Below are 23,547 nucleotides of genomic sequence, written 5' to 3'. Positions count from 1 at the left end.
TATTTTTCTCAAAAGGGAGTTCATTAATATTCCGGGCAGACGGCGTTGCGCTAAAAAGCGGCTTAGCCTGGCCGGCCGCAGCTCCACGTATCTACGTCTCCGGTCCTCCACCCTTTATTTCCCCCCGCCGTTGTCTGGCTACCTGTCGCCGTGCACAGGTAAGCCTGTACTGGTACAGGTATTACCCCCACACTGCGACGGTGTGCGTGAGCTGGCAACGGACCGCAATCCCCGTTCATTCTCCATGTGTGAGTGTCAAATGCCAACTAATTGAAACTTCTTCAATTGCCGAGGTGTGGTGCTGAGCTCGCCGCTCGGCTTCGGAATCAGTTGCCAATTAGTCTCCACCGCTGACGGATTACACTTGCCATCGTCCGGGAGTCCAGCGCTCCAGGCCCGTCATTTATTCCACCAGCAGCATATATACACATATGTACGATGTAGGCACACAAAACTTGTTAAGTGCTTTTCAAAACAACAAGCGTTTCATTGATAAAAGCCATTGGATAACAAGCGAGTAATAGACGAGCATTTGTGCCCAGTGAGAATGTTTCGGTGAATTGTGAACCAAATCGGTTGGGGTTTCGGCCATCTACGATCGATCGTATAGCACCTCCGTTGGTAAATTGGCAAGATGTCGGCATAGCTGACGTTGAAAAGCGATTTTGAAGAGCGCTATGCTGCATCTAGTCAGTTGTTCAATGGAACAGTCAGCAAGATCGAACAAAACAGTAGTGGAGTTTTAAGCTCCATCGTAATCTCTTTTTTTTTTGCAGATATAAAATCATAAAATATCTGAAGGGATATTAAAATATTTACCGATTGGAATATCCGCAAAATGTTCCTTTTTGGAAAACTGTTTTTTGAATGTTATAAGCAAAAGGGTTAAAATATTAGCTCCTTTTTTCAGAGAAGTAAATTTACGAAGTATTCTTATTTAATAAATATCTTTAAATAATAACAATTTTAGTTTTTTGCAGATATGATTCTAAATTTCAAATAGTTATCTCCATATTATGAGATATAAAACGAATCTGGAACAATGGAGGGAAAACTCTTCTCGAAATTTTGGATTAATACTAATTTGAAAAAATGGAACCCTTTTTATTTGTCTTCCCGATTCCATGGGCAATTGAATTTAAATAAACATAAGCTCTCATTATTGCTGCTTATATAAGTAGCATACCACAGAAAATACAATTATCTCACCATTAAGCTAATTGCCAAAAATAAAGTATCTGTTAGTACATATTTGTTGTTTTCATATTTTGTTGTCGTTTCAGCTATTATTTGCATAATACAGCAAACAAATTCAAATAGTGCGAACATCGAGTGCACATCGATTGACACTTTCGATTGATACTATCGCCGCCATTAATCGCATACCTCCCATCTCCACACAGCTGTTTTGTTAAACAAAACAGAATTTTCGCCAATTGTTTACAAAAACACTCAAAAAGAGTCTAAGCAAACAATTGGAAAGCAAGTGAAGACTGGCTAGTCTCAGATTAAATTATTCCATAAGTGATGGACAGCCAGGTAAGTGGGCAAATCGAGTACGTCCCTTACCCTTGCGGCTAGTTGATGTCCGGTCGTAGATAGTAACTACTACTACGTCGCCTGTGAGTGTGGCAAAATTATCGCTTCACAGCAATTAGTCGTACTTATCAAGGCGCCCATTGTGATAAATCTAAATATGCGAGCAATACCGTGTCTCCAGTATTTGGGCACTGTCGCAGAGTGACGTAATTTCGCTGCGGGGGCGTTGTCTTTTCTCTCTTTTTCAACGAGATAATAACCTGTGTTTATTGCCTGTCGCAGGCACCGATCGATGATCTACTGCTGGACATTGTAGACAATGCTTGGCGTATGGAAGTTCTACCGTTCGACCAGATTCTAGTGCCACGCGAAAAGCTACCCGATCCAGAGGCGGACGGCGGTGATTCACACCTAACGGTCAGCGAGCAGGTGAGTACATTTTGGATTTTATTGCCGTATCTGTCTTACTTCTATGGTCTGAACTCGAACAGGAGCAAAAGTGGACTGATCTGGCGTTGGGATCGCTGGCACCGGACGCAGCCCTCATCGATCAACTGAACATCACCTCTATCTAACCAAGGACCGCAAGTCCACGGGCGAGTGCCACCGCCTCGCCAACCAACCTGTTAGCACCACAAGCCCAATTCCTAACACCCCGACAACATGACTAGCAACAACCAAAACAATAGCTCAAGCCACCAGCACCTGCACTCGCCCTCCAAACTAACCGAATTCGCCCGCAATTTCGAAGACAAGCCGGAATCGCTCTTTGGCCGAGTGGTAAACAAGATCCAGAATGTGTACAACCAAAGCTACAATACCGTCAACGATATTTCGAGCGGGAGCAGCAGCAGTTCCTCCACGCAGCCAGTGCAAGTGGTGGGCAAATCACAGTTCTTCAGTGACTCCCAGACTCCCACCGCTGAGATTGCCGATGTGGAAAGCTCTAGCCAGAGCTCAGTTCGCCCCCAGCCACCCACCACGCTTAGTATAAGGAGCAATAGTGAGACCCGTGGCACGAGCACCTCCAGCAACACCGCTGCAGAGGACTCCGAAACCAGCGACCGCGTCGAAACGCTGCCGCTGCCAACCAGCGAAGCGAATCAGGGGCGCACCGTATCTAACGTCCTCAAGCACATAAGCAATATTGTGGCCACAAAAAACAATAACGTGAGTGAAAGTCATATTACCATTATCGTTTTAAAGTCAGAAATGAACAGTTGAATGATTCACTGGAACATTCCCAAAGTAAAATATTTCTGTTGACTAATTTTTTAAGCTTTATAATACAAATTAGTACATTTGATTTCAGGATTTGCGAAACTACAAGGACACGGAGCTGCAGCGTTTCTGGATGCCCGATTCCAAGGCCAAGGAATGCTACGATTGCTCTCAAAAGTTCTCCACCTTCCGGAGGAAGCACCACTGTCGATTGTGTGGCCAAATATTCTGCTCAAAATGCTGCAACCAAGTGGTGCCTGGCATGATCATTCGCTGCGATGGCGACCTCAAAGTGTGCAACTACTGCTCCAAGATTGTGCTCACATTCCTGAAGTCCTCAAGCTCTGAGATGGGGCAGGATATGCAGGAACTTCAGCAGCACTTAAGTAACAAATTGGAAGTGCAAGAAAGTGGCAGCTCACTTGCGAAACATCCCCAGATGCAAAGGGCACCCCTCCCGCGTAAGACATCGGTAGGCTATCAAGAGGAGCGATTCAGTTCGCACCCAACTTACACAACCCTTTCCATCGACGATCGCAAGAATATCCTGCAGCAGTCAAATTCATTAATTACCCTGCACGAGGAAATGCAGCGGGACCTGCCTGCCCAAAATTGTGGTCAGCGTCTGATTGAGTTTCTCAATAGTAATAATAAATCAGCAAACGAGGTGCAGGCGGTGGCCATACTGAATGCTATGCTAGCCGCTGGTTTCCTTGAGCCAATCGTACCCGATCCCGAACAAATGGATTTCGATCCTTCGCTACACTATAAGTTCTCCAAAAGCAGCAGTTCGAATACCTCCCGGACGATGAGCCCGCAGTTTGAGGCGAATGCCCATGCGGAACCACAACCTCCAAAGTCAATGGATCAATCAGCAGAAGAAAAGGAGAAGGAGCTAGAAAATGAACTGGAAAACGATCGGTGCTATACCACAACAACTTCTAAGCTTCTTGCCTCCTACTGCGAACACGAAGAGCAGCTGCTGGCACAGATGTTGCGCGCACATAATTTGGACCAGGAATGGGACAAGGTGCTCCAGATGCTGTGTTCTACGGCAGCGAATCACTTCAAACCAGAGCATTGTAGTAACGATCTCATGGACATTCGTAACTATGTGAATTTTAAAAAAGTGCCGGGTGGTAGACGCAAGGACTCAAAGATTGTTCATGGAGTGGCTTTCTCTAAAAATGTGGCTCATAAAGACATGGCCACGCATGTCCCCTTTCCTCGCATATTGCTGCTGCAGTGTCCCATTGTGTACGAGCGTATTGAGGGCAAGTTTGTGACCATTGAGACCGTGCTGCTCCAGGAAAAGGAATACCTTCGAAACGTTTGCGCCCGCATTATGAGCTTTAAGCCTAATGTGGTGCTTGTCCACAAGAATGTGGCGGGCATTGCTCAGGATCTTTTGAGATCCTATGAAGTTACTCTGGTTTTGGATGTAAAGCTTTCGGTAATGGAGCGTCTGTCACGCACCCTGCAGTGCGACATTGTCAGTTCAATTGAGTCGAATATAACCATGCCCAAACTGGGCTATTGCAATGATTTTTACATACGCAACTATAATGGCAAAACGTTGATGTTCTTTGAGAAGCTGACCAATCCCCGGGGATACACCTGTCTCCTCAGAGGAGGGAGCAATGCTGAACTGACGAGGGTCAAGCGGGTGGCATCCGCTCTGCTCTTTGCGCGCTACAACTGGCGCTTGGAAATGTCGTTCCTGCTTAACGAGTTCGCGCAGCCACTTACTCCAAAACCGTCGATATTCGACTCCAAAGAAACAAGCCCCAAAACGGAAACGGAGGCAGAACTTCGAGCTAAGCGACCAATTATTTTAGAGCGCAAGTCCGAGGATAAGATCACCACCATCGTCAGCGAGAATGTGTCAGATTTCACGGATCCATTGCGTGCATCACAAGCCGAAGCCCTGTCGACTTCGCCTTGTGCTCCTCCAGTAGTTGAGGCGCTGGCCGTGGAACCGCGTTACGATAACAGATTCCGCACGGCACTTAGTTCCACGCTGCTCTCTGTGAGTCCCTTCTTGACATTTCCCCTACCTTATTTGGAAACGGAGCAGGGAAGGAAATGCAAGCTGCGTAAGCTGTTTCCCGCAGAGCTATACTTTTCCAAACAATGGTCCCGGACCGGCTTGGAGAGGCCAGATAGCATGGGAGACAGCGAAGCAGGAAAATCTGAGCCAGGAAACAAAGAGAACCAGATGCAGCTACTTCCAGCCCATGACTTTGTGCTGATGAAGATCACAGCACCCGCTAGCAGTCGCGATATTCAGTCGAAACTTGCTGAGTTCCGCTCCTTTGGCGGTCGCTTACCCAAGGGCAAAGCTCCTAGTAAGCAAACAATCCGATTCATCTATAAATCATTGTCATTACCACTCCTTTATCCCACAGTGCTACGACCGAAGAAAAAGAACGCCGATGTTATCCAGCGACCGCAGAAGGTCAGTGAGGAGCAACTGTACAAGGATGCCCTCGATCCGCAGAACCATCAACGTCTGCCGGTGCTCTTCTGCAGCTTCCATTACAATCCCAAGGGCGTTTCGTCGTTCTGCAAGCTGCCCATGCTGCTGGACATGAAGTTCTACGGGCAATATGACATCATGCTGGAGCAGTTCCTCCAACGTTACTGCTGTCTTTTTAACTCTATGTGCCCGTCGTGCAATCTGCCGATGCTGGGTCATGTCCGTCGATATGTACACTCGTTGGGTTGCGTACATGTCTACCTGACCGAAGACCTAAGCCGTTCCGACCCCACCCGTATATACTTTACCTCCTGGTGCAGCATATGCAATGCCACTACACCCACTATTCCGCTATCCGATGCCGCAAAGTGCCTTTCCCTCGCCAAGTACCTTGAGATGCGCTTCCATGGCCACGCCTACAAGAGACGACCTCCTTCTGCGGAAGGAACAGAACAGGGCGGCACTGCATGTGAGCACTCATTGCATCGTGATTATGTGCACCACTTCAGTTTCCGCGGTGTTGGCGCCAAATTCCAATATACGCCGGTTGAGGTTTGGGAGACGGATCTTCCTTCGTTGACTGTGCAACTGGATCTGCCGCAACCATTTAAAAGTCCCCAAGTCCAGGAGGAGATTAAAAACTTCTCGGTAAAGGGTCACGAGGTTTACAACAGGATTCACGAGCGTATAGCGGACCTCGCTACCGAGGAAGAGAACTCGCCACTGGTGCAGCATCTAAAAACCATGCTCACGCATGACCAGTTTATCTTTAAGCAGAAGATTGAGATCGTGCACACACTGCTCACGGATAATAGGGCTACTGCCTACGACACTAGCGATGCTTTGGCCATGGCAAGAAGAGCTCTGGCAGAGAGCATTGAGCTGTGGGGACCGCGGCTGCAGGAGATCGAGAAGCTGACCGCCAAGCAGGCGCATCACATCGACTCGGGAACCATCTGCACGGAGGAACTAAGGCCGGAACAGATGCAGTCCGTAGATTCTTCTAAAGTTAGCACCTCTAGTTTGCCAAAGGAGAGTGATCCCCTGGAGTGCCCAAGCGAGGATACTGAAACTGGTGCATCAAACAGTCAGACTGTTTTGGACAAGAATTTCTCTATTGACCAGATGTTGGCCTCTACCGTTAACGTTTACTCGGATAAAAAGTCTATAAGGAAGATTCTTACCCAGCTTCTGCCATCCGGTAATCAGGTTAATCCTTTGCAGTCGCCTTTTCCGGCACAAGATCATCTGACGCTTCCATTGGGCAGTATTCCCATTCACGTAAGAGAAACCGATCTCAGTTCAGTGATTGCATACAGTTTGACCTCGATGGATTATCAAAAGGCAATAGACGAGGCGGAGGCCAACTCCAATGCATCCTCAGCGTCTGCTGCCCATTCAAGTCCGCAGTTAAAGCGAAAAATTCCATTAGCGGAAAGCATTAGCGACGCCGAAGACAGTCCGAGCCTTTCGCGTACTTCGAGCAACACCAGTGCCGCTCCCAATGCATCGGTTCCTTCTCCACCTACCGCGGCCTCCGAGTCGGAGGAAAAAAGCAAGGAACGAACAAAGCAGCCACCGAGTCCTCATGTCACACTGGGATTCCAAGACCACAGCTGCCAGTTCCAGTGTAAGATCTATTTCGCCCGCGAGTTTGATGCAATGCGGTCGAAGAGCTTGAAGCCTCCCAAGCTAGACAAATCGCTGTACCGCCGGCTGGAGAAGAGCAAGATGCGGGAGGAGCTGAGAATCTCACAGAGTCGCACCGGGTCCGAAATGGAGCTGGTGCGCAAACCCAGCGACGTTGGAGGCCCTCGAACCACTGACGAGGATTCCAATCAGGAGGAGGACGCTAGGATAGCATTGGCGCGAAGCCTTTGCAAAAGTGTCCAATGGGAGGCGAGGGGCGGTAAATCGGGATCCCGGTTTTGCAAGACACTTGGTAAGCTTACAGATTACAAATGAATATGGTTTTATAACTTATTCAATTTAAATGCCACCAGACGATCGTTTTGTGCTCAAAGAGATGAACTCAAAGGACATGACCATCTTTGAGCAATTTGCTCCGAAATACTTTGAGTACATCGACAGGTGCCAGCAGCAGCAACAGCCCACATTGCTGGCCAAGATCTTTGGTGTCTTCAGAGTCAGCGTAAAGAAAAAGGAGTGGGTTTTGTTTTATTGTATATACCCCAGTTCTGTAACTAACACAATATTTTAATACCAGTTCTTACGTGGAGCGTTCTGTGATGGTCATGGAGAATCTGTTCTACGGCTGCAATATTGAAAACAAATTTGATCTTAAGGGCTCAGAGAGGAATCGCTTGGTGGATCCCAGCAATCAGCAAGGTGAAATTGTCTTGTTGGATGAGAATCTGGTTCAGAGTAAGTTTGTTTTCCATACAAACCCTAAGAAATTTCGAAATTTAATATTACTTCGTTACAGTGTCCTGGTCAAAGCCTTTATATGTGCTGTCCCACAGCAAAACTGTCCTGAGGGATGCCATCCAGCGAGATTCGTCCTTCCTGGAAAGAAACCTCGTCATGGACTATTCACTTCTGGTGGGCTTGGACAAGAAAAATGGCGTCTTGGTACTGGGCATCATAGGTATACCTTATCTTATCCCATTTAATGTCTGGAATAATTGGACGTTCGTTTTGATAGATTACATTCGAACCTTCACGCTGGATAAAAGAATGGAATCTATCATAAAAGGATCGGGCATCCTTGGAGGCAAGGGAAAGGATCCTACCGTGGTCAATCCGGAGCGCTACAAGCAGCGATTCATCGATGCCATGGATCGCTATTTCCTCACAGTTCCGGATCGTTGGGAGGGCCTATCCAAGGTCTAATCCCTCTCACCCACCCACTGGCACACACACACACACCACAAAGTGCACACTTTAGTTAACATAGCTATAGACGCAATAAAGTAGACGCCAATCCAACTCAATTCGATTTCAACAACCAACACTCTGTCAGCCAGCATTTCCGACTCCGCAGGCAAATTGATTTGGCCTTGACCCGCATCCGCAGCCCGGAAGCCACCGCTGCTCATGACAATTGAAAGCCATGTACTTCGGAGTTGCGTGCCAGGCGAAAAAGGAAATTATTATCATGATGGAGACCGCGTCGCGAAATGAAATCGTTAAGAGGCGAGTAAATCAGGCAAATGTGCCCATTGGAGCCTCATAAGCATGGTTTCATTAGCGAGGCGTCAAAATGCCGCGAATTGGGTTAAAGAACTCAACTCTGACAGCTGCAGCGGGTGGCAAAAATCGGAATCAAAACACCATTACACCATTTCATATTCAAATCAACTGCAGCTGGCAAGTTTTGATTTCCCAAACAGCAGGAGCACGAGACGGGGGCCACAAACGGCGCGATTGCATGTGGCAGCACTTAGAGCTCAGCCCAAAATATAAAATCCTCACATTGTTGTAATCCCCCCAGTGACACCTCAAGTCAGTCAGTCGCCGTGGGAAAGTGTTGGAGCAGCAGAAGCGCAATGGAGTTACGGACGCCGAGGGTGGCAAGCTGGCCAGGTGGAAGTGTCGGAAAGTTGGCGTGCGAAAACTGGCTAACTTCTTGGTGGCGCACACTGCCGCCATTCAGTTGGGATTTACGATCTGAGCGGTCAAGTTGTGGTGCGGCGAGCTGCGCTTAAATGGCGCCATTTGCGGTTCGGTGGCATCGGAGGGACTGGACTAGAGTGGACTAGTGGTCAGCCACTGGCCAAGGGTGTGCCGCAACATGAGTGCTAGCTACAAAGTTTTCCCACTGCACGGAGACTCAATAAGTGTTTAATTAGAGTGCAAACCATACAAAAGCAGGAAATCAACTATGGCGATTGCCTACGACTGGAAGACCAACGATGTGTAAGGAGCTAAGTTGGTTCCCAACTATTTTGGGATGTAACAAACCCACAGCTAATAGTCTCAAGTAAAAGCAACGCAAAACTATTCTTAGAAACTTACTCAAGGAATTTCATGTGTATTCCTCGAAAGTTTGCCTGCACCCCACCAGGAAATATTTTGACCCCAATGTTATATTAACCTGTTTTACAGAGGGTAACTAAACATGTTCATGGGTATAAATAAAAAAGGTTATTTCCTTTAGCCAAACTTAGTGACCCCATTAAAATATGAAAGAATTGAACTTCAAGCAACCATTTTCCCAGCTCCATTTTCCTTTTAAAGTTAACCCAGAAAAACCCCTTCGCTTTACAACTGATTTAAAGTGAGTGATGTTAGACCTAATCGAATTCCCGGTGTCGGTTGACCTTGTCTTTTGTGTTTTATTACTGTTAACATAATGGTGCATTCTTGTTTACTGCATTACGTATACGCCCTGTGGCGTGACTAGGCCGTGTTACAGCAATTAAAGCGTCATAAATCTGCAACTGTAATTATGTGTATGTCGCAAGGCATCGCAGTGGCCCACCTGATTAGCATATTTAAATGGGTTACCCTTTTGCTGGCTGGTCCGCTTTAAAAATAGCCAAAGGTCATTTGGCATTGTCAAGATTAGACGTTCGCAGGACTTTCCATGCCAAGCGCTTCGGTCGCCTTCTATGCGTCGAAAGTTGGCCAGAAATTGGGTCAGACTTTCGGCCCTAGTTACAAGCGGTTTTTCTTCTTTTTTTTGCTTTTTTATGTTCCTGTCTATTTCCGTTTCCAAATCAGCCAGCGAATCACGCACATTCCTGCCGCGTCATGCAATGAAATGTTGGTTTACGAATAATTCAACATTTTGGCTACCACCAATTATAACCACAGCACATTTTCCCACACGTGAGAACTTTTAGGCGTCGCTAATACTGTTTTAATTCCGATCTGCGCAACAGGTGGTTGTGGTCACATTTAGCCCGGTCTCGGGAGCCATAAAAAGTGCAATTTGCATGCGCGCCGGTTCGCCTCCGACTGGCAATCCTTGTGCATTTTAAATGGCCTGCCTGCTGGGAGACGACGAGTCCTTGGCAATGCCTCAACAAAAAACCCATTTCCGTATATGGATTACCAAGGTCCTTGCAGTCGCAGCGTCGTGGGCGTTGTCAGGACTAAAAAAGTCGGGAATTTCGTGAGCTATTGATTGGCATTTTGCGGAGTGGGAAAGCTATTCACATCAGTGCAGGCACAGTGTTTAAAAAACAGGATGCAGTGATTTTTGAAACATTCTATACAGAATTTGGGTATCATTTTTAAGCCAGCTCAGAAACTAGTTTTGAAATGCATGTGTTAAATATTTTGAGTTGGGATCTGTCTTATTAAGTATTATTTTTATAAGTTTTATGATTATTTTCAATTTCCAAAAAAGTTTTTTAAGTTTTTCGTTATCTAGAAGTAATTTAACAAAGGATTTGGCAATGGATACCATCGAATCGACTCTTTTTGGGTCGACCTGCTGCTCCCATCGAATCCAATAGACAATTTTCTAATTTGCAGCAATTTTGTCCCTTTCCCCATTCATTAGTTTGTTTACAGAGGTTTTGTGAGGCGAGTGTGCCTAGCAACATGGTCATAGCACGCCATCGGCTCTTGCTCCATGGAAATGGAAATGGCGGTGGATGTGGATGTGGAGGAATGCCTTTGCTGGCTGCCTCTTGCAACCGGTCGCGGTCTTATGGCGGCCCACCTCCTTCCCGAAACTCCTCCATTGCAATTGCAAAAGTTCGAAGGCAGATGGGGGAATTGGTGGCCCCGTTATTAAGGGACCTACCTGTTATTTGGTTGTGGTGGCGACCACCAGCGATACCCATAACTTTTCCGCTCAGTTTGCTGGCAAAGACAAGACGCGTCGGATGTTCCATAGCAGATACTAACCAGATTCACATTATCCCCGACATAACACAGCTTTGATGCCGACTTTGGCTGGAATCGTTCCTTCTCCGAGCCGGATCTCACAGCCAAACAGAAGTCCGGCGATCTCAGCCGGTTTGCCATCAAGCATCCGCACGAGTACATAGCCGTCGATGACCTCAAGTACTTTCGCCGTCGCCAGCCCGTCCATCTGCACACCCGGAGCAACGTATGCCTCCACAGCGGCGATGAGCCAGCGCCCAGTTTCGGCTCCCTGAAGTCCGAGTATCGCAAGCACTTCCGTGGCACCCAGTCCCGACCGAGATCCTTGCTGCGGCGCGCCACCTCGCTGCGATTGGAGGGATTCATGCAGCTGCTGTCGGAGCACCAGGAGAAATACCACTGGTACACGCCCGAGGACCTGCGATTGTGAGTAGATGATTACCCAATTTGGCAATTAAATATTTGTTAGTAATAGTCTAGAGTAGCACTGGCAGGGAACTGGCTTTCAAAGAAATCAATAGTTAATCAATAGAAAACTGATATCTGCCCACAGCTCCCGCACCTTTCCCGTCCGCAATCCGGAGAACCTGCAGTTGGGCGCGGGCAGCGGTGCCGCCGATGGCATGAAGAACTCCTCGTACCTCATGCTGGATCCCAGCACCAAGATACTGCCACGCGAGGTGTTCCTTGACGAGTCGGAGCTGGCGGCCAGGAACCAACCCACTAGCAAGCTGGCGGCGGACAAGTTTCGCCGCGATGTGGCTGCCCAGGAGCAGCAGCGATGCCATCTGCAGATGCGTGCCCAGGCTGTGGACCACGAACAGCAGGGTCAGGTGCCAGAGCCCTCCGAGTACCGTCGCCAGTTCGTGCAGCAGTTCCCTGAGAAAGCACACTCCATTCCCCAGATGAGCAGCATCAAGATTCAGGGTGAGTTCGTGGCGGTGCCGGAGTACAGGGACAGCTTCCGTATGTATGCCAACTACTCGAAGAGTGCGCCCATCAAGAAGAACGATAACCTGCGCGTATCCGGCTCCGAGGCGGCCTGCGCTCCCAGCTCGGAGGTGCCGGAGTACCGCGACAAATTCATCGACCCACCCAAGCACGTGGCCAAAGAGAAGTCCCTCAAGACGGACGACCACCTGCGTCCGCGCGGGGAGTTCACCAAAGAGATTCCCGAATACCACGAGAGCTTCCGAGATCCGCAGATCACCGAAATGCCGGAGCGGGGTAAGCCCCGGGAGCCGTTCCTTCGCCTGCGCGGCAAGATCGAGTTTAATCCGGAGTACAGGAATAACTATCAGGACTTTCCGCGTTCCCGACCCGTCGTCCAGAAGCCCACCTCATGCTTCCGGTTGCCCACCTCGGGCGCATGCCACGCCCCATCCGTCCATCATCAGCCGGAAGAGGATCTGGAGACACCTGTCCTGGTCACAGTGCCTCCATCGGAGGTAACTGCCACGCCGGAGTATCGTCGAGCGCAGTACAACTACCAATTGCGAGAGCGCCCGAGGGATTTGGAGGCTGCTCCAGCCGGTGTCCAGGGAAATCTGCGCAAGAGTTCCGATTCCTCGTTGGAAGCCAGACAACCGCAGGCCCCCATGCCCCACAAACGCAGAACCTCGCGTCAACGGCAGGTCAAGGAGCCAGAGCAGCCGTTGGCCACCAGGTTCGACGATATGGGCGGCAATGCAGCCAAAAAGCCAGCGCGCTACGGACGACGTGCATCTGTGCTCCAGAACGCAGCCAGTTGTCGGGAGAACTCGTCGATCATCGAGGGTAATCCGAAATACGCCGTGGGATGTCGTCGCTCCAAGCAGCCAGCCGGTAATCAGACGCAGCCACCCGGTGCCTTCGTGGTGCTCGATGAGCCCTGCAAGCCTTCCAACTGGATGAAGAAGACCTGGTACGACTCCTAGGACAACGCATCTACACCTATCATTGGTATTCTGTTTTAAATCTATCTAATGTAAAGCAAATAAAAAAGAGTTAAATTGAAAAAAAAAACAGTCAAAATATCTATTAATCATTGAGTTTTTAAACTTCTTTTAAATTATTATTTATAAACGTATGTGCATGAATTTATTATCTATATAAAAACTTGCTAGTTATGTTGACTTGCATTGAGGTTTATTGTAAGTATCTTTAAGAATGTTTATCTGGGCCACCCTGAAATTGTATCTTTCTCATTCATGGCGAAAAAACGTAAACAAACGGTTGGCTGCTCACCTGAAAAATGTTTGGGTGACTTTAATCTTATCTTGTGGCTGGATTGATAATAGTTTTGAGAGAGCGGTTACTCATAGTAGTTCAGTATCGCCGTGGATTTCGCAAGCTACAGATGTAAGGAACGCATTTACCAAACCAGATTCAAAGGGGAACTCCCATCCGAAGTGGAATCATGACCGACACGGTGGTCCATGCGGCCACTCCTCCGCCTCACATACTTGGCTACACCGTTCGTAGTCGCACGCGCATCTGGGTTTCGTACATAGTGCCCACTTGTCTTGGGCTGCTGGTGTACATCGTTCAAACAGCCTCGGATTTGGCCCTGAGCTACCAGCACTTCAGCCAGAAGGAGCCGGCACTGGGAGCTGGCACCCTGGTCCTGGTGATCCTACCCCCCGTGATCACTTTCATCCTGGTGGCGGCTTCCAAGGAACAGAGGGATTGCGCCTGCTCGGAACGCAATAAATGCGTTGTCCTTGGCATGGGACTGCTCAAGTTGTTTCTGTTCCCCTTCTTTGTGATCTTCAGGTGAGTCAATGGATTGCAATGTGGGTCACTGTCATGTTTATTAACTTTCAAACGATAAGGTTCTGTACGCGCTTGTTTTGGGCCATCGAGGGACTCTTCCACGACGACGACGATGTGGAGCGCATGAAGTGCTTGGCCAAGGCCACACAAACCTCCAACATTGAGTTGTATCTATTTGTTCAGGCCTATGCCCAGGCAGCTCCACAAATCATTCTCCAGCTGTACCACATGCTCGTCCAGGATATGTTCCGCAATTATGAGACCTGTAAGATATATATCCTCATGGGATTAGCTAAGTATTAACTTCTTGCCTTTAGCTGCTGTTCAATCCTTATCGCTGGTATTCTCAGCCATTGATCTGGCTGCCATAACCACCAGTTATCATAGGATGGAAAGCCAGCGGCGGGTGGGTCGCCATTACCCCTGGGCCACTCCGCAACAGGTGGACAGCCATCGATGTCAGCTGGAGCAGAATGAACGCCTATGCTGTGAGGCTGAGCGGAAAAAGCGCGAGTCCGAGCGCACCATCACCAGTTTCCCGGAATCCGACAAGATAATGGAGAACTTTCGGGCCCGCAAGTCATTGCCCAACTCAGGTGAGGCCACACATGAGCTGCATATTCAGGGAGAAGATGAGGTGGACAACGATGCACTGGAGCAACTGGAAACGCGAGCACTACTGCACTCCGGGCCGATAGATAATGCTACCGATGAGGAGAAGATACAGGGAACAAGGCCCAGGCTGAAAGTGCGATACGAGGATCTGGGGGACTTGGACACCATCGAGGTGTTGGACAGCATACCCGAGACACCAGCTCCTCCACCGCCGCCGAAAACTGCACCACCAGAATTACCCGTTCTGAAGTCAACCGAGGAAGATCCTCCAACTCCCGACTTGCGACGAACCATGTCGGACAATGAGCATCGAAAGAGCCGTCGGGTCACTAGACCCCTGTCCCAACTGGAAACCTTCAAAGACATGCTGCTGGTTAATGCCCAACTGTACATCAAAGAGAATGTCCCACATCCGCCCAAGCTCCTCATGGGCAGGCTCAAAGACGAGGATCCCGAGGAGCACACTGTTCTCATTCCCCAATCACCCAAACCATCACCTCTAACTCCCAAGGACGTGGTGGACTTTTATTTCCCGCGACCCACCAAAATAGTGAATGGAATCCAACAGGATGATTTCGCGGGCAGGACGGTGTCCTTCTTCGGATGGATTGCCTTTATCACCATGAGAATGCTTTCGTTGTCCACTTTCTGTGTCTTCTATCCGAAGGCATTCTTCATCTTGGTGGGCGTACACTATGCCCTGATGCTGGGCTGCCTGGCATTGGAAACCCGTTGTCGTGGTAGTTGGAGTCGAAGCCTGTTCCTACTTCTTCTCGCCTACATCTATATATTTGTGTTAATGGAATTCCGGGTGTCCTTCAAGAACATTCGATTGTGGTATGGTGGATACCTGGTGCTCAAGCTCGTCGAGAACATTACCATATCGTCCATTTGGTATGCAAACGAGGAGTTTGAGTCCTGGTGGTTCGGTTTCATCTGGGAGTGGATCGTTTACAGTGGAATACTATTTCTGGCCACTTTAATCGTTTACTACTGTATACTCCGACCCAAGGAAGTATCGCTCATCGTGGAGGACGATTCCCCGCAAAGGGATCAACAGGAAAGTCCTGGGGACCAGGCCGTTGCCTAGCAATTTCCGGCTAGTTTGTTATATCGAAGTAGGTAGAGTATAAACCGTCAGTCTGTCACTGGCAAACGAATAAATTATTTACCTTAGTATTAGATCGAAAAAATATATTGAAAATTTTGTTCTGCAATGGTTGATCGTGGCAATAATTTGGTGCTCCCAGTGGGTCCATGTTCAACGGAACTTACGGAATCTCAAGCGAGTTTTGCTCCACCCAAAATTAAGAAAGTGCTGCGTAAGTTTAATCTGCAGTTTTCTAGAACGCTTCTAATACGAATGGTCATGCAGCCACTCGAGCAAATCGTATGGAACAGTTTCTATGGCAGGAACTCTTTGCCGAATACAACCGACAGGCCTCCGCCCAAGTGGATTTGGGCGAGGATCGCACGGAGTACTACGACCAGTTCTGCAAGGATGTGCCACCGAAGAACGAAGAGACCGAGGAAGTTCTGGTCAACAAGTACCCACTTTACTGCACCACCGCCGTAACAGTGTGGAATCACGAGGGAGATTTCACCAAGACTTTCAAAAGAAAATATTCTATAACCAGACCTATAGATCTGTGTCCTGATAAGTTTGCACTTTAGATGTGGTAGCACTAAAAATTGTATGAGAGTATATTCAAAACTGTTTTAAAGAGAATTGTGCCCACAGCATATTATTTAATTTTGATCTTTCATTGTAAATGTTAAAAAAAATTAAACTTGCAGTTTGAGAAAATCTTTGCAGAATCTATAAACAATTAGTTTAAGTTAACATTTTATTTAAATTCAATCTAAGCGTAATGTTTTATAGCGGGTGAGTTAACAGTAAGAGTACACATACGGTCACTCTGGTCATCGATGGTTCTTCTTCGCCTTCGATGTTTGTTGATCCAGAAACATATCGATAGTTGTCTCGGCCGCTGACGTGTATAAAATATCGAGGGACAGGCGGTGCTTTTTGAGCGATTTTATTTTATTTTCCTATAGAATATAAGCGGCGTGTGAAAGCGCAACCACAATATAGGAAAATGTTAAAGCTAGGTGCGTATCCTGCTCGGTGTTTGAGCCGGATAACTTCAATTTGACGCTAGATTCAGTGAAAACGCCGGCTGCAAAGTCGTAGCTCTCGTGCTGTCTCTCTCTGATTTTCGTGGTTAAGCGATTGCCGGCGACTAGGAACCTAATGGTTTTTTTTTATTTATCGCCAGGTCTGGTCATCTTCTGCGTGTTGGTCGCTAGTGGACCGACGTGGAGCGCTCGCACCGTGGACAGCCACCTGGGGCAAAAGGATCTCAGCCGCCTGCAAAAAGTTTTCGTGGACGGATTTGGCTCCAGTGACCTGCAGTCGATCTTCTTCTCCAGCCTTAACATCCAACTGACTGATGCCACCCAGAAGGAGCCGTTGTGCAAGAAGATTGCTACGCTGCATTCCGAGTCCAAGCTGAACGTGGGTTTATCTAGATACGCCCATTTATCATTGGTCATACTTATTTATGTTCCTTTAACTCCTTGCAGAGCTTCGAAAAAGACTACTACTACATTGGTGCTAGCAGAAACCTGGGGTGCTCCGCAAAGATTGACGAGGGTCTGCTTTCCAAGGTGTATAGTTCCCTGAACTCGGAGCTCGGCAGCTCTCAGGAGATCTTCTACCGCGTGGTCACCCACAAAGTGCTCGGCGTGGAGATCAATGAAGCCACTCAGGGAAAACTAGTGAAGCGTTTGCAAGAACTGCTCAAGAAGGACGACACACTCAGCGGCCTGGGATACGCTTTCAATGTTGCTCCACTTCTGGGTGCCAGTGCCTCCTTTATCGTAAATCGCGTAGAGGATGCCATAGTGCAAGCAGATGAAGTTGACGGCAAGCTCCTGCAGTTCGAAGGCGGTCTCAGTATCACATCCCTGATCATCAATGGTGCTTTCGGCGTGAGCAAGACCTTTAACAAGCCCGTGCCCGTTACTGCTGACCAGGCAGTTAAGTTTGCGAACTACTTCCTTAGCCGCCGATCCGTCCAAACCGCCAAGGGAGCTCATGTGCTGATCGAGGCGCTGAAGACTATCAGTGGAGCCGATAAAATTGCTCCCGTTTGCGTGCAGCTCATTGGCAACGGTCAGTTGGACGCTCAGTCGCCGACTCTGAATGTAGCCGTTGTTGATCTGCTCGGCAAGCCTTTATTACCTGCCCCCAAAGTCATCAATGCAAAGGTTATTCGCAAGAAGGACAGCTCTGTTTTGTCTGATAAAATCACTGTGACCTCGAAATCCTCGGACAAGACCACCTATGTGGCTGATTTGGCCAGCTTAAAACCAGCACGCGGCGTTTACCAGGCGGAGTTGAGTGCCGATGGTGTCTACACCCAGACACTGCAGTTCAAGGTTCTCGGCCGCGTCAAGGTTCAATCTCTGGAGGTGGGCATTGCGGAATCTGATGCTAGCGCTGCAACCCGCAAGCAGAGTGTGACCTATCCAGGCAAACTGCAGGAGGTTCTCTCGGCTGACAGCACCCAGAAGCTTTTACTGAAGGCCGTTCTGGTAGATGAATCCACCAGCAAGCCTCTGGCTGTCCATCAGGCATTCGTTCGACTCTACAACAAGAAAACTGACAAGGAGATCATCTTTGTGGCCGAGCAGGATAGCAGCAAGGCGTACAAATTCGACATGGATGTTGGCAATAACGGAAAGAACTTCAACTACCAGAGCGGCACCTACAGCATTTACTTGACCGTGGGCGATTCCTCTCTGTCCAACTCCTTCGAGTGGTTGGTTGCTGAAGTCCAATTGAAATTCAACGAGGATAAGGGTAATGATGCAACTTAATTGTTATGGAAAGTATTAACCTAACCTCATATCTGCTTACAGAAGTCAAGCCTAAGACCACTTCTGGTCCCCTGCCCGAAATCATTCATCAGTTCCGAGTGCCCGACAACCGCCCGCCCCGCATTGTGTCTGATATCTTTACCGGACTGTGCATAACCCCGCTTGTGCTGCTTTTCGTGTTCTGGGGAAAACTGGGCATCAATGTGTCTAACCTAACGTTGGCCCCGAGCACGATCGGCTTTCACCTGGGTTTCGGTGGCATTCTGGTGCTGTTCTTCGTGTTCTGGCTGCAGCTTAACATGTTCCAGACACTGCGCCTGCTGATTCCCATCGCAGTATTCACATTCCTGGCTGGCAACCGATTGCTGAGACGTCTTTACGCACAACGTAACTCGAAGGCAAGTGCGTCGTAAGTGCGTTCATCATTGTACGAAGTCAATAAGTGAGCTACTCTCTATCTTGCAACTCCATCAGAAAACAAACTTTAATAAAGCGATTTAGTTAAGCCCAAACACACACTAAATACTGCCTTTAAATATAGTTGAATAATATTTTATTTGTGTCCGGAGCTCTTTGGCCACATTGATTTTATAAGGCCAAGAGCTACGCAATCTGCGGCGTAGGAAACGAGCGAAATAAGTATTCATGCTGCCGGCCGTTGAACAGTGGGTCCAAAGGAGTCATTTCTGGCAGGAAAGTGGGTTAACCAAATATACCAGTCCTCCATCTTATGTATAAGAGACTGAAGAAGATAATTTCGGTAGCTTCCTGTTAGCATAGTTTTTTTATGGGCTGATAACTTATATATATATATATTTTTTTTTTTATTCAATTTATTTATTAAGTCATACGGGGAAGTCTTGGAGCCCCTTTGTGGCCAATTATCGTAAGAGAAATCGTGGCTTAAGGATTTAAGCTTTTCTTTCTTGAGATAATATGCCACAAATATAAAGTAGGGGTTCCCAATACAGGCATTTTTCTGTTCTTTGTTGCCTGTCTCTTGGATAAGAGTAATCATTTCCGAGGCAGCGGTTGCCTGGAAGAATCTATCAAAATCGCAAAAAGTCGCTACCGTAAGAGGGCCAGCGAGGAACGCCACAGGCGTCGAAATGCATTGAAAAATTGCTGATATGATATGAATTAAAGAACGATTTTAAGTTGTGCTAAAGACAGAGTAAGATAAGCCAACTGTGAATCAAATGTATATTCAGAATGTGCTAGGAAATGAATTTAAATTTTGTTTCAGTAAGAGATCAAACTGTGACCTTGAATGTTATATATTTATATATCTTAAAGTTTTCATATTGGGACTTAACTTTGCCAAATTGGTCACGAAAAATCCGTTTCAAAATAGGAAAATAAAAATTGTTTTCCCATTTTAGAAAATTATTTTATTGGCAATTTTTTAGTAGCCTAATTTCAACTGCACAAGCCATGACATCATAATTGTCTTTAAGACCATTTGCTAAGCAGACAGTTGTATAATACAAAAACAATGGATACATATGTATATTTACAATAATAACACTGGTGAAAATCTTCCAGAGCAATAGGATATGAATCTAGAGGTGAGCCTTCATGAACGGCTTCAAGTACTTGTGGAATGCCCCGTTGACTGGCTCCTTGTTCAACGGGTTCTTCTTCGTAGACTCGAAGATGTGCTCGTAAACATTTCCATCATAGGCACCCAATGCGGAATCTAGCACGCGATCGTGGAGATCAAAGCTGTCCACCAAGCTGACGGCATTCGGCCGGAGTCGTTTTAAACAGTTCTCCAGACGAACCTCCAGTTTCGTGACATCTTGATCAGTGAGATCAATGAACTGTTGGAAATTACATATAACATTAAATATTCTTAACTGATGTCAATTGAAAATCGTACCCGCAAGAAGTCGCCAATGCGGTTGAGGCAGGCGTCTACCAGATACAGCTCCAGCACCACCTTTAGGACCTCAGCTAGTTCTGGAGACACCTCGCGCGACAACGCCAAAAGCTCCGTGTAGGCAGTCTGGGCTAGGAAGGCGCGTCCATGAAGCTACAAGTGATACAAAATTAGGATACTGAGCAAATAATAGATATTTCATTACGACTTACGTCTGCAGCTGCTGTTAGGAAGGTGCCACATAGATTAGCTGCCACCTCGGTACCATGACCTTGCTTGCGGCGCAGTTCAATCTGCTCATAGGCAATTCGGGTTTTGCTGATATAAAAATATTCATTTAAATACCTGTTATTGTACTTATTTTCTTAAGTAAATACTTACTTGGCGGCAACGAACTGGAAGGCCTTGACTATGGACCTCAATGATCCGTCAAAGTTAACAAACTTCGTTTGGTTTATTGCATCGTTGATGTACGAAACCGTTGGCACCAGCTTCTCTCCATTCAAGGCTTGCCCATAAACCTTCACCAGATAGCGAGCAGTCTGCAGCAGCATCACTGTGTTCTCGCCCTCATAGGTGCAAACGGCCGTGGTCATGCCGTATATCGTGGGGAAGTTGGAGCAGTCCATGTAGCCATGTCCGCCACAGGACAGACGACACGTTTCCACGCCGGCGGCGGCATCGGCACTACAGATGGCCTTAAGGCAGCAGGACAATGCATGCATTTCGGGCAGGCGATCCAAGTTACCCTGCTCAATCTCGCCAGATATCACGTTGTACATATTCCAGATGCCATCGCCGGTCGTTTTGAAAACGATGGCCTTAGCTATCTGGGGGAACAACTTCAACTGCTGCGTGGTATGGTCCATGATTTGGGGCTCTGGTTGATTGGGATCAATGGGACTCTGTCGGCGAACAGCTGAATACCTAGTGGCAATAGTGGATGCCTTTGCCAGGCTCTGAGCGGTATCACGGATAAGAGCACAACGCACAAACATCTTGAACGAAAAAATGGTTATAATCTCGCTGAAGAAATAGTGAATATGGGTGGTGGTACCATGGTTCCGTAGGTAAGCACGCTGTTCTTCGGTGCCACGTAGGTGCCATCGGGCAGCACTTGCTGGTTCTTCATCAGCATGTTGTTCAATGGCACCCGCACGTTTTTCAGTCCCAAATAGCCATTGTTCACACCCTTCATGCCCAGCTTGGTGCCAATATCTCCAATGTCGATGCCGGGCATGGGTCGGTGAGTATCAGAATCCCTCAATTGGACAATAAAAGGAGCCAGACCACGGAACTCGCCCTTGGTGTAGAGCTGTGCCACCACAACCGCATGGTTAGCAGTGTGTCCCACTGGAAGTCCAGAAGTTTATAAGAATTTCAAGATATTAAGTGTTCAAGGAAACTCACATCCACCGGGCCACCACTTGTATGCACTGAGTGATGGTGTGTTTATCACAAACTCCTGGGTGCTGGCATCGTAGTCAGCCCGGGTCTCCAAACCACGCAGGAAGGTTCCGTGTCCCAGTTCCGTCTGGGCATAGGTGCCAATGATTTCACAATCCCAGGCCTTGCTCAGCCATTCCACCTGCTGATCCATCGTTCCCTGGCCCATGATGGTGGGCACGAACATCACGTAGTGAAGCGCAAGCGGATTGCCCTCCTTTAGAATAGCCGCTCCCAAGGATCCACCAAGCAGAGCACTATAAGCACACAAATTACAATCTGAAGTACATTAAATATAAGTGTTTCTTTACTTGTAAGTATCCACTCCATCCTCGCCATCAGCCCGTAGCTTGCGGATCTTCTCTCCAATGATGCAGGCTTTCCGCAAGCTGTGCTCATAAAGCTCCTTGTGTGACAAATAGGAAATGGGCAAGTCGTCCTGAAGGGCCGGATCCTCCAAAAACATTTTCTCTGTCAAAATGATAAGCCGAATTTAGTAGATGAAGCCATAAGGAAAGGGATTTAATATTTTAGGAGGTGCCATTTAGATAAGCATTGTTGAATTTTGCCGCGTAATCATGAGTGGCCAGTATTCTTCGTTAATTCGCGGGAGTTACTGGGCATTGTCCATTTATGATGCCCCGAGCGACCGTGCAAATCTGTCAGATAAACCTATCAGCTAAACCAATTTCAAGTGGACCTGAAAATAGATGGTGGGTAGCTGCAAACATTCAAAGTACACAAGTAGCCGGATTGATCGCGATTCGCGCGAAGTTCAAAGATTAATAACTTATGAGCTGGCTAATAGGTGCTGATTAACTAGTAGCGGCTTGTTTATGCGGAATACATAATTAATGAACTTTGGGCCACGGCGTGCAGCAAAAGCAACAAATCGCATGAATGAATGGACGGAGAAGAAGCGTATCAAAACAAAGAATCCTAGTTTTGGATCATTTATCAGTGGCTTAGCATCAAAGTTTGTACCCTACAGATTAGATATAAATGTGTTCAAGCTTAGTTTAATTGCTAAGTCATGCTTTTGGCACAATTTCTTGCATCCACTGTTGGGAAACGCGATTGCGCCAAGCTTAGATAAAGCTCTGAGCGACCGGTTAATGTGAATGTACATATGTCTGTCGGGGTCACCGGAGAAGATTGCAACCCAGTGTTTTTCCCTTCTAAGCTGGCTCACCAAGTGCCTTCTTCTCCTTGAAGCGCTCCTCGCCGCCTGCCCACAGAACGGAGAACTCCCGGGTATTGAAGGTGGCCGTGCTGCGTTCCTTCTGGAGATCGGGATTCACTGGTTTGGATGGCATTTTGCTGTGCGGCACAGTATTCAAGTCACGTAAACAGGTTATGGATTAACGAGCCACCGCAAGGCGTCCGTCTTCGTTGAATATCGCGTACTGACTGATTGCTGCTGGAAAGGCGAATTGCGCTCAGTGGTCAGTCGGTCGGTCACTCAAGTGCTGTTGGAGGAAATCCAGTGGAGGAGATTGAGATTATGGACTGCTGATCTGATCCAGCTATTCCGAATCTAATCATCGATGCCAGCTCTCGAACGACGTGAACTTTAACCGCGAAAATACACATGTAATAAGTTCGCTTTTGTGTTGAAATAAGGTGTAGCACAATTATTATTCTCAGGCCATTGTTGTTGGACTACATTTATGAGTAAATACACAAAATAAATACACTGCGTGTTAAGAGTACTTGGGTGCTTTCCTTTGGTTTGTTTTTAATTTAAGTAAGATTGCTTTTGTAAGCTTCTTTGTTCGTGTAATTTTTTTGCAAGTGAATAATGCAAAGGCACTACATGTTTCTGCATAAATAACATATTTTAAATGTCTCAAATTAACCGTTTTATAAAAAGTAGGGTATTTGAATTTCGCCTAAATTAATCGATTTATTTTTGTTGTTAGCA

General features: G+C 47.4%; 7 protein-coding genes across 8 annotated transcripts; 6 read left to right on the top strand and 1 right to left on the bottom strand.

Annotated features, from left to right (window-relative positions):
- Window positions 1-1,383: 1,383 nt before the first annotated feature.
- Window positions 1,384-2,134, top strand: LOC117135523 (anaphase-promoting complex subunit 13). Its single transcript, XM_033295787.1, has 3 exons — window positions 1,384-1,539; window positions 1,822-1,968; window positions 2,031-2,134. Exons 1-3 carry the CDS (start codon window positions 1,528-1,530, stop codon window positions 2,112-2,114), a joined length of 243 nt encoding a protein of 80 aa, XP_033151678.1. The 5' UTR covers window positions 1,384-1,527; the 3' UTR covers window positions 2,115-2,134.
- A 50-nt stretch (window positions 2,135-2,184) lies between these two features.
- On the top strand, window positions 2,185-8,188 carry LOC117135521 (putative 1-phosphatidylinositol 3-phosphate 5-kinase). The gene is made up of 7 exons (XM_033295784.1): window positions 2,185-2,709; window positions 2,852-5,108; window positions 5,169-7,181; window positions 7,243-7,405; window positions 7,467-7,624; window positions 7,686-7,847; window positions 7,905-8,188. The coding sequence occupies exons 1-7, from the start codon at window positions 2,203-2,205 to the stop codon at window positions 8,090-8,092; spliced, it is 5,448 nt and encodes a 1,815-aa protein (XP_033151675.1). The 5' UTR covers window positions 2,185-2,202; the 3' UTR covers window positions 8,093-8,188.
- Window positions 8,189-9,047: 859 nt separating this feature from the next.
- Window positions 9,048-13,018, top strand: LOC117135522. Of its 2 annotated transcripts, none has more exons than XM_033295785.1 (3): window positions 9,048-9,118; window positions 11,093-11,467; window positions 11,595-13,018. In XM_033295785.1, the coding sequence occupies exons 1-3, from the start codon at window positions 9,084-9,086 to the stop codon at window positions 12,955-12,957; spliced, it is 1,773 nt and encodes a 590-aa protein (XP_033151676.1). In that variant the 5' UTR covers window positions 9,048-9,083; the 3' UTR covers window positions 12,958-13,018. The 2 variants fall into 2 exon arrangements, with proteins under 2 accessions (XP_033151676.1, XP_033151677.1); XM_033295786.1 differs by lacking the exon at window positions 9,048-9,118 and adding an exon at window positions 9,305-10,933.
- Window positions 13,019-13,348: 330 nt separating this feature from the next.
- LOC117136856 lies at window positions 13,349-15,516 on the top strand. The gene is made up of 3 exons (XM_033297956.1): window positions 13,349-13,795; window positions 13,855-14,060; window positions 14,113-15,516. Exons 1-3 carry the CDS (start codon window positions 13,440-13,442, stop codon window positions 15,498-15,500), a joined length of 1,950 nt encoding a protein of 649 aa, XP_033153847.1. The 5' UTR covers window positions 13,349-13,439; the 3' UTR covers window positions 15,501-15,516.
- A 27-nt stretch (window positions 15,517-15,543) lies between these two features.
- On the top strand, window positions 15,544-16,193 carry LOC117136859. The gene is made up of 2 exons (XM_033297958.1): window positions 15,544-15,732; window positions 15,786-16,193. Exons 1-2 carry the CDS (start codon window positions 15,627-15,629, stop codon window positions 16,082-16,084), a joined length of 405 nt encoding a protein of 134 aa, XP_033153849.1. The 5' UTR covers window positions 15,544-15,626; the 3' UTR covers window positions 16,085-16,193.
- Window positions 16,194-16,384: 191 nt separating this feature from the next.
- Window positions 16,385-18,818, top strand: LOC117136858 (dolichyl-diphosphooligosaccharide--protein glycosyltransferase subunit 2). The gene is made up of 4 exons (XM_033297957.1): window positions 16,385-16,522; window positions 16,690-16,928; window positions 16,997-18,278; window positions 18,338-18,818. Exons 1-4 carry the CDS (start codon window positions 16,510-16,512, stop codon window positions 18,706-18,708), a joined length of 1,905 nt encoding a protein of 634 aa, XP_033153848.1. The 5' UTR covers window positions 16,385-16,509; the 3' UTR covers window positions 18,709-18,818.
- Window positions 18,819-19,671: 853 nt separating this feature from the next.
- On the bottom strand, window positions 19,672-23,269 carry LOC117137244 (probable peroxisomal acyl-coenzyme A oxidase 1). Its single transcript, XM_033298605.1, has 8 exons — window positions 22,816-23,269; window positions 21,935-22,094; window positions 21,588-21,880; window positions 21,235-21,530; window positions 20,559-21,175; window positions 20,390-20,495; window positions 20,178-20,330; window positions 19,672-20,118 (listed from the first exon to the last, which is right to left on the bottom strand). The coding sequence occupies exons 1-8, from the start codon at window positions 22,937-22,939 to the stop codon at window positions 19,858-19,860; spliced, it is 2,010 nt and encodes a 669-aa protein (XP_033154496.1). The 5' UTR covers window positions 22,940-23,269; the 3' UTR covers window positions 19,672-19,857.
- Between the last annotated feature and the right edge of the window lie 278 nt (window positions 23,270-23,547).

This window comes from Drosophila mauritiana, chromosome 2R (genome assembly GCF_004382145.1).
Source record: "Drosophila mauritiana strain mau12 chromosome 2R, ASM438214v1, whole genome shotgun sequence".
In the NCBI taxonomy this organism is placed as follows: domain Eukaryota; kingdom Metazoa; phylum Arthropoda; class Insecta; order Diptera; family Drosophilidae; genus Drosophila; species Drosophila mauritiana.
Note: the sequence above shows the minus strand (reverse complement) of the source record. Positions and strands in the feature narration are given on the sequence as shown.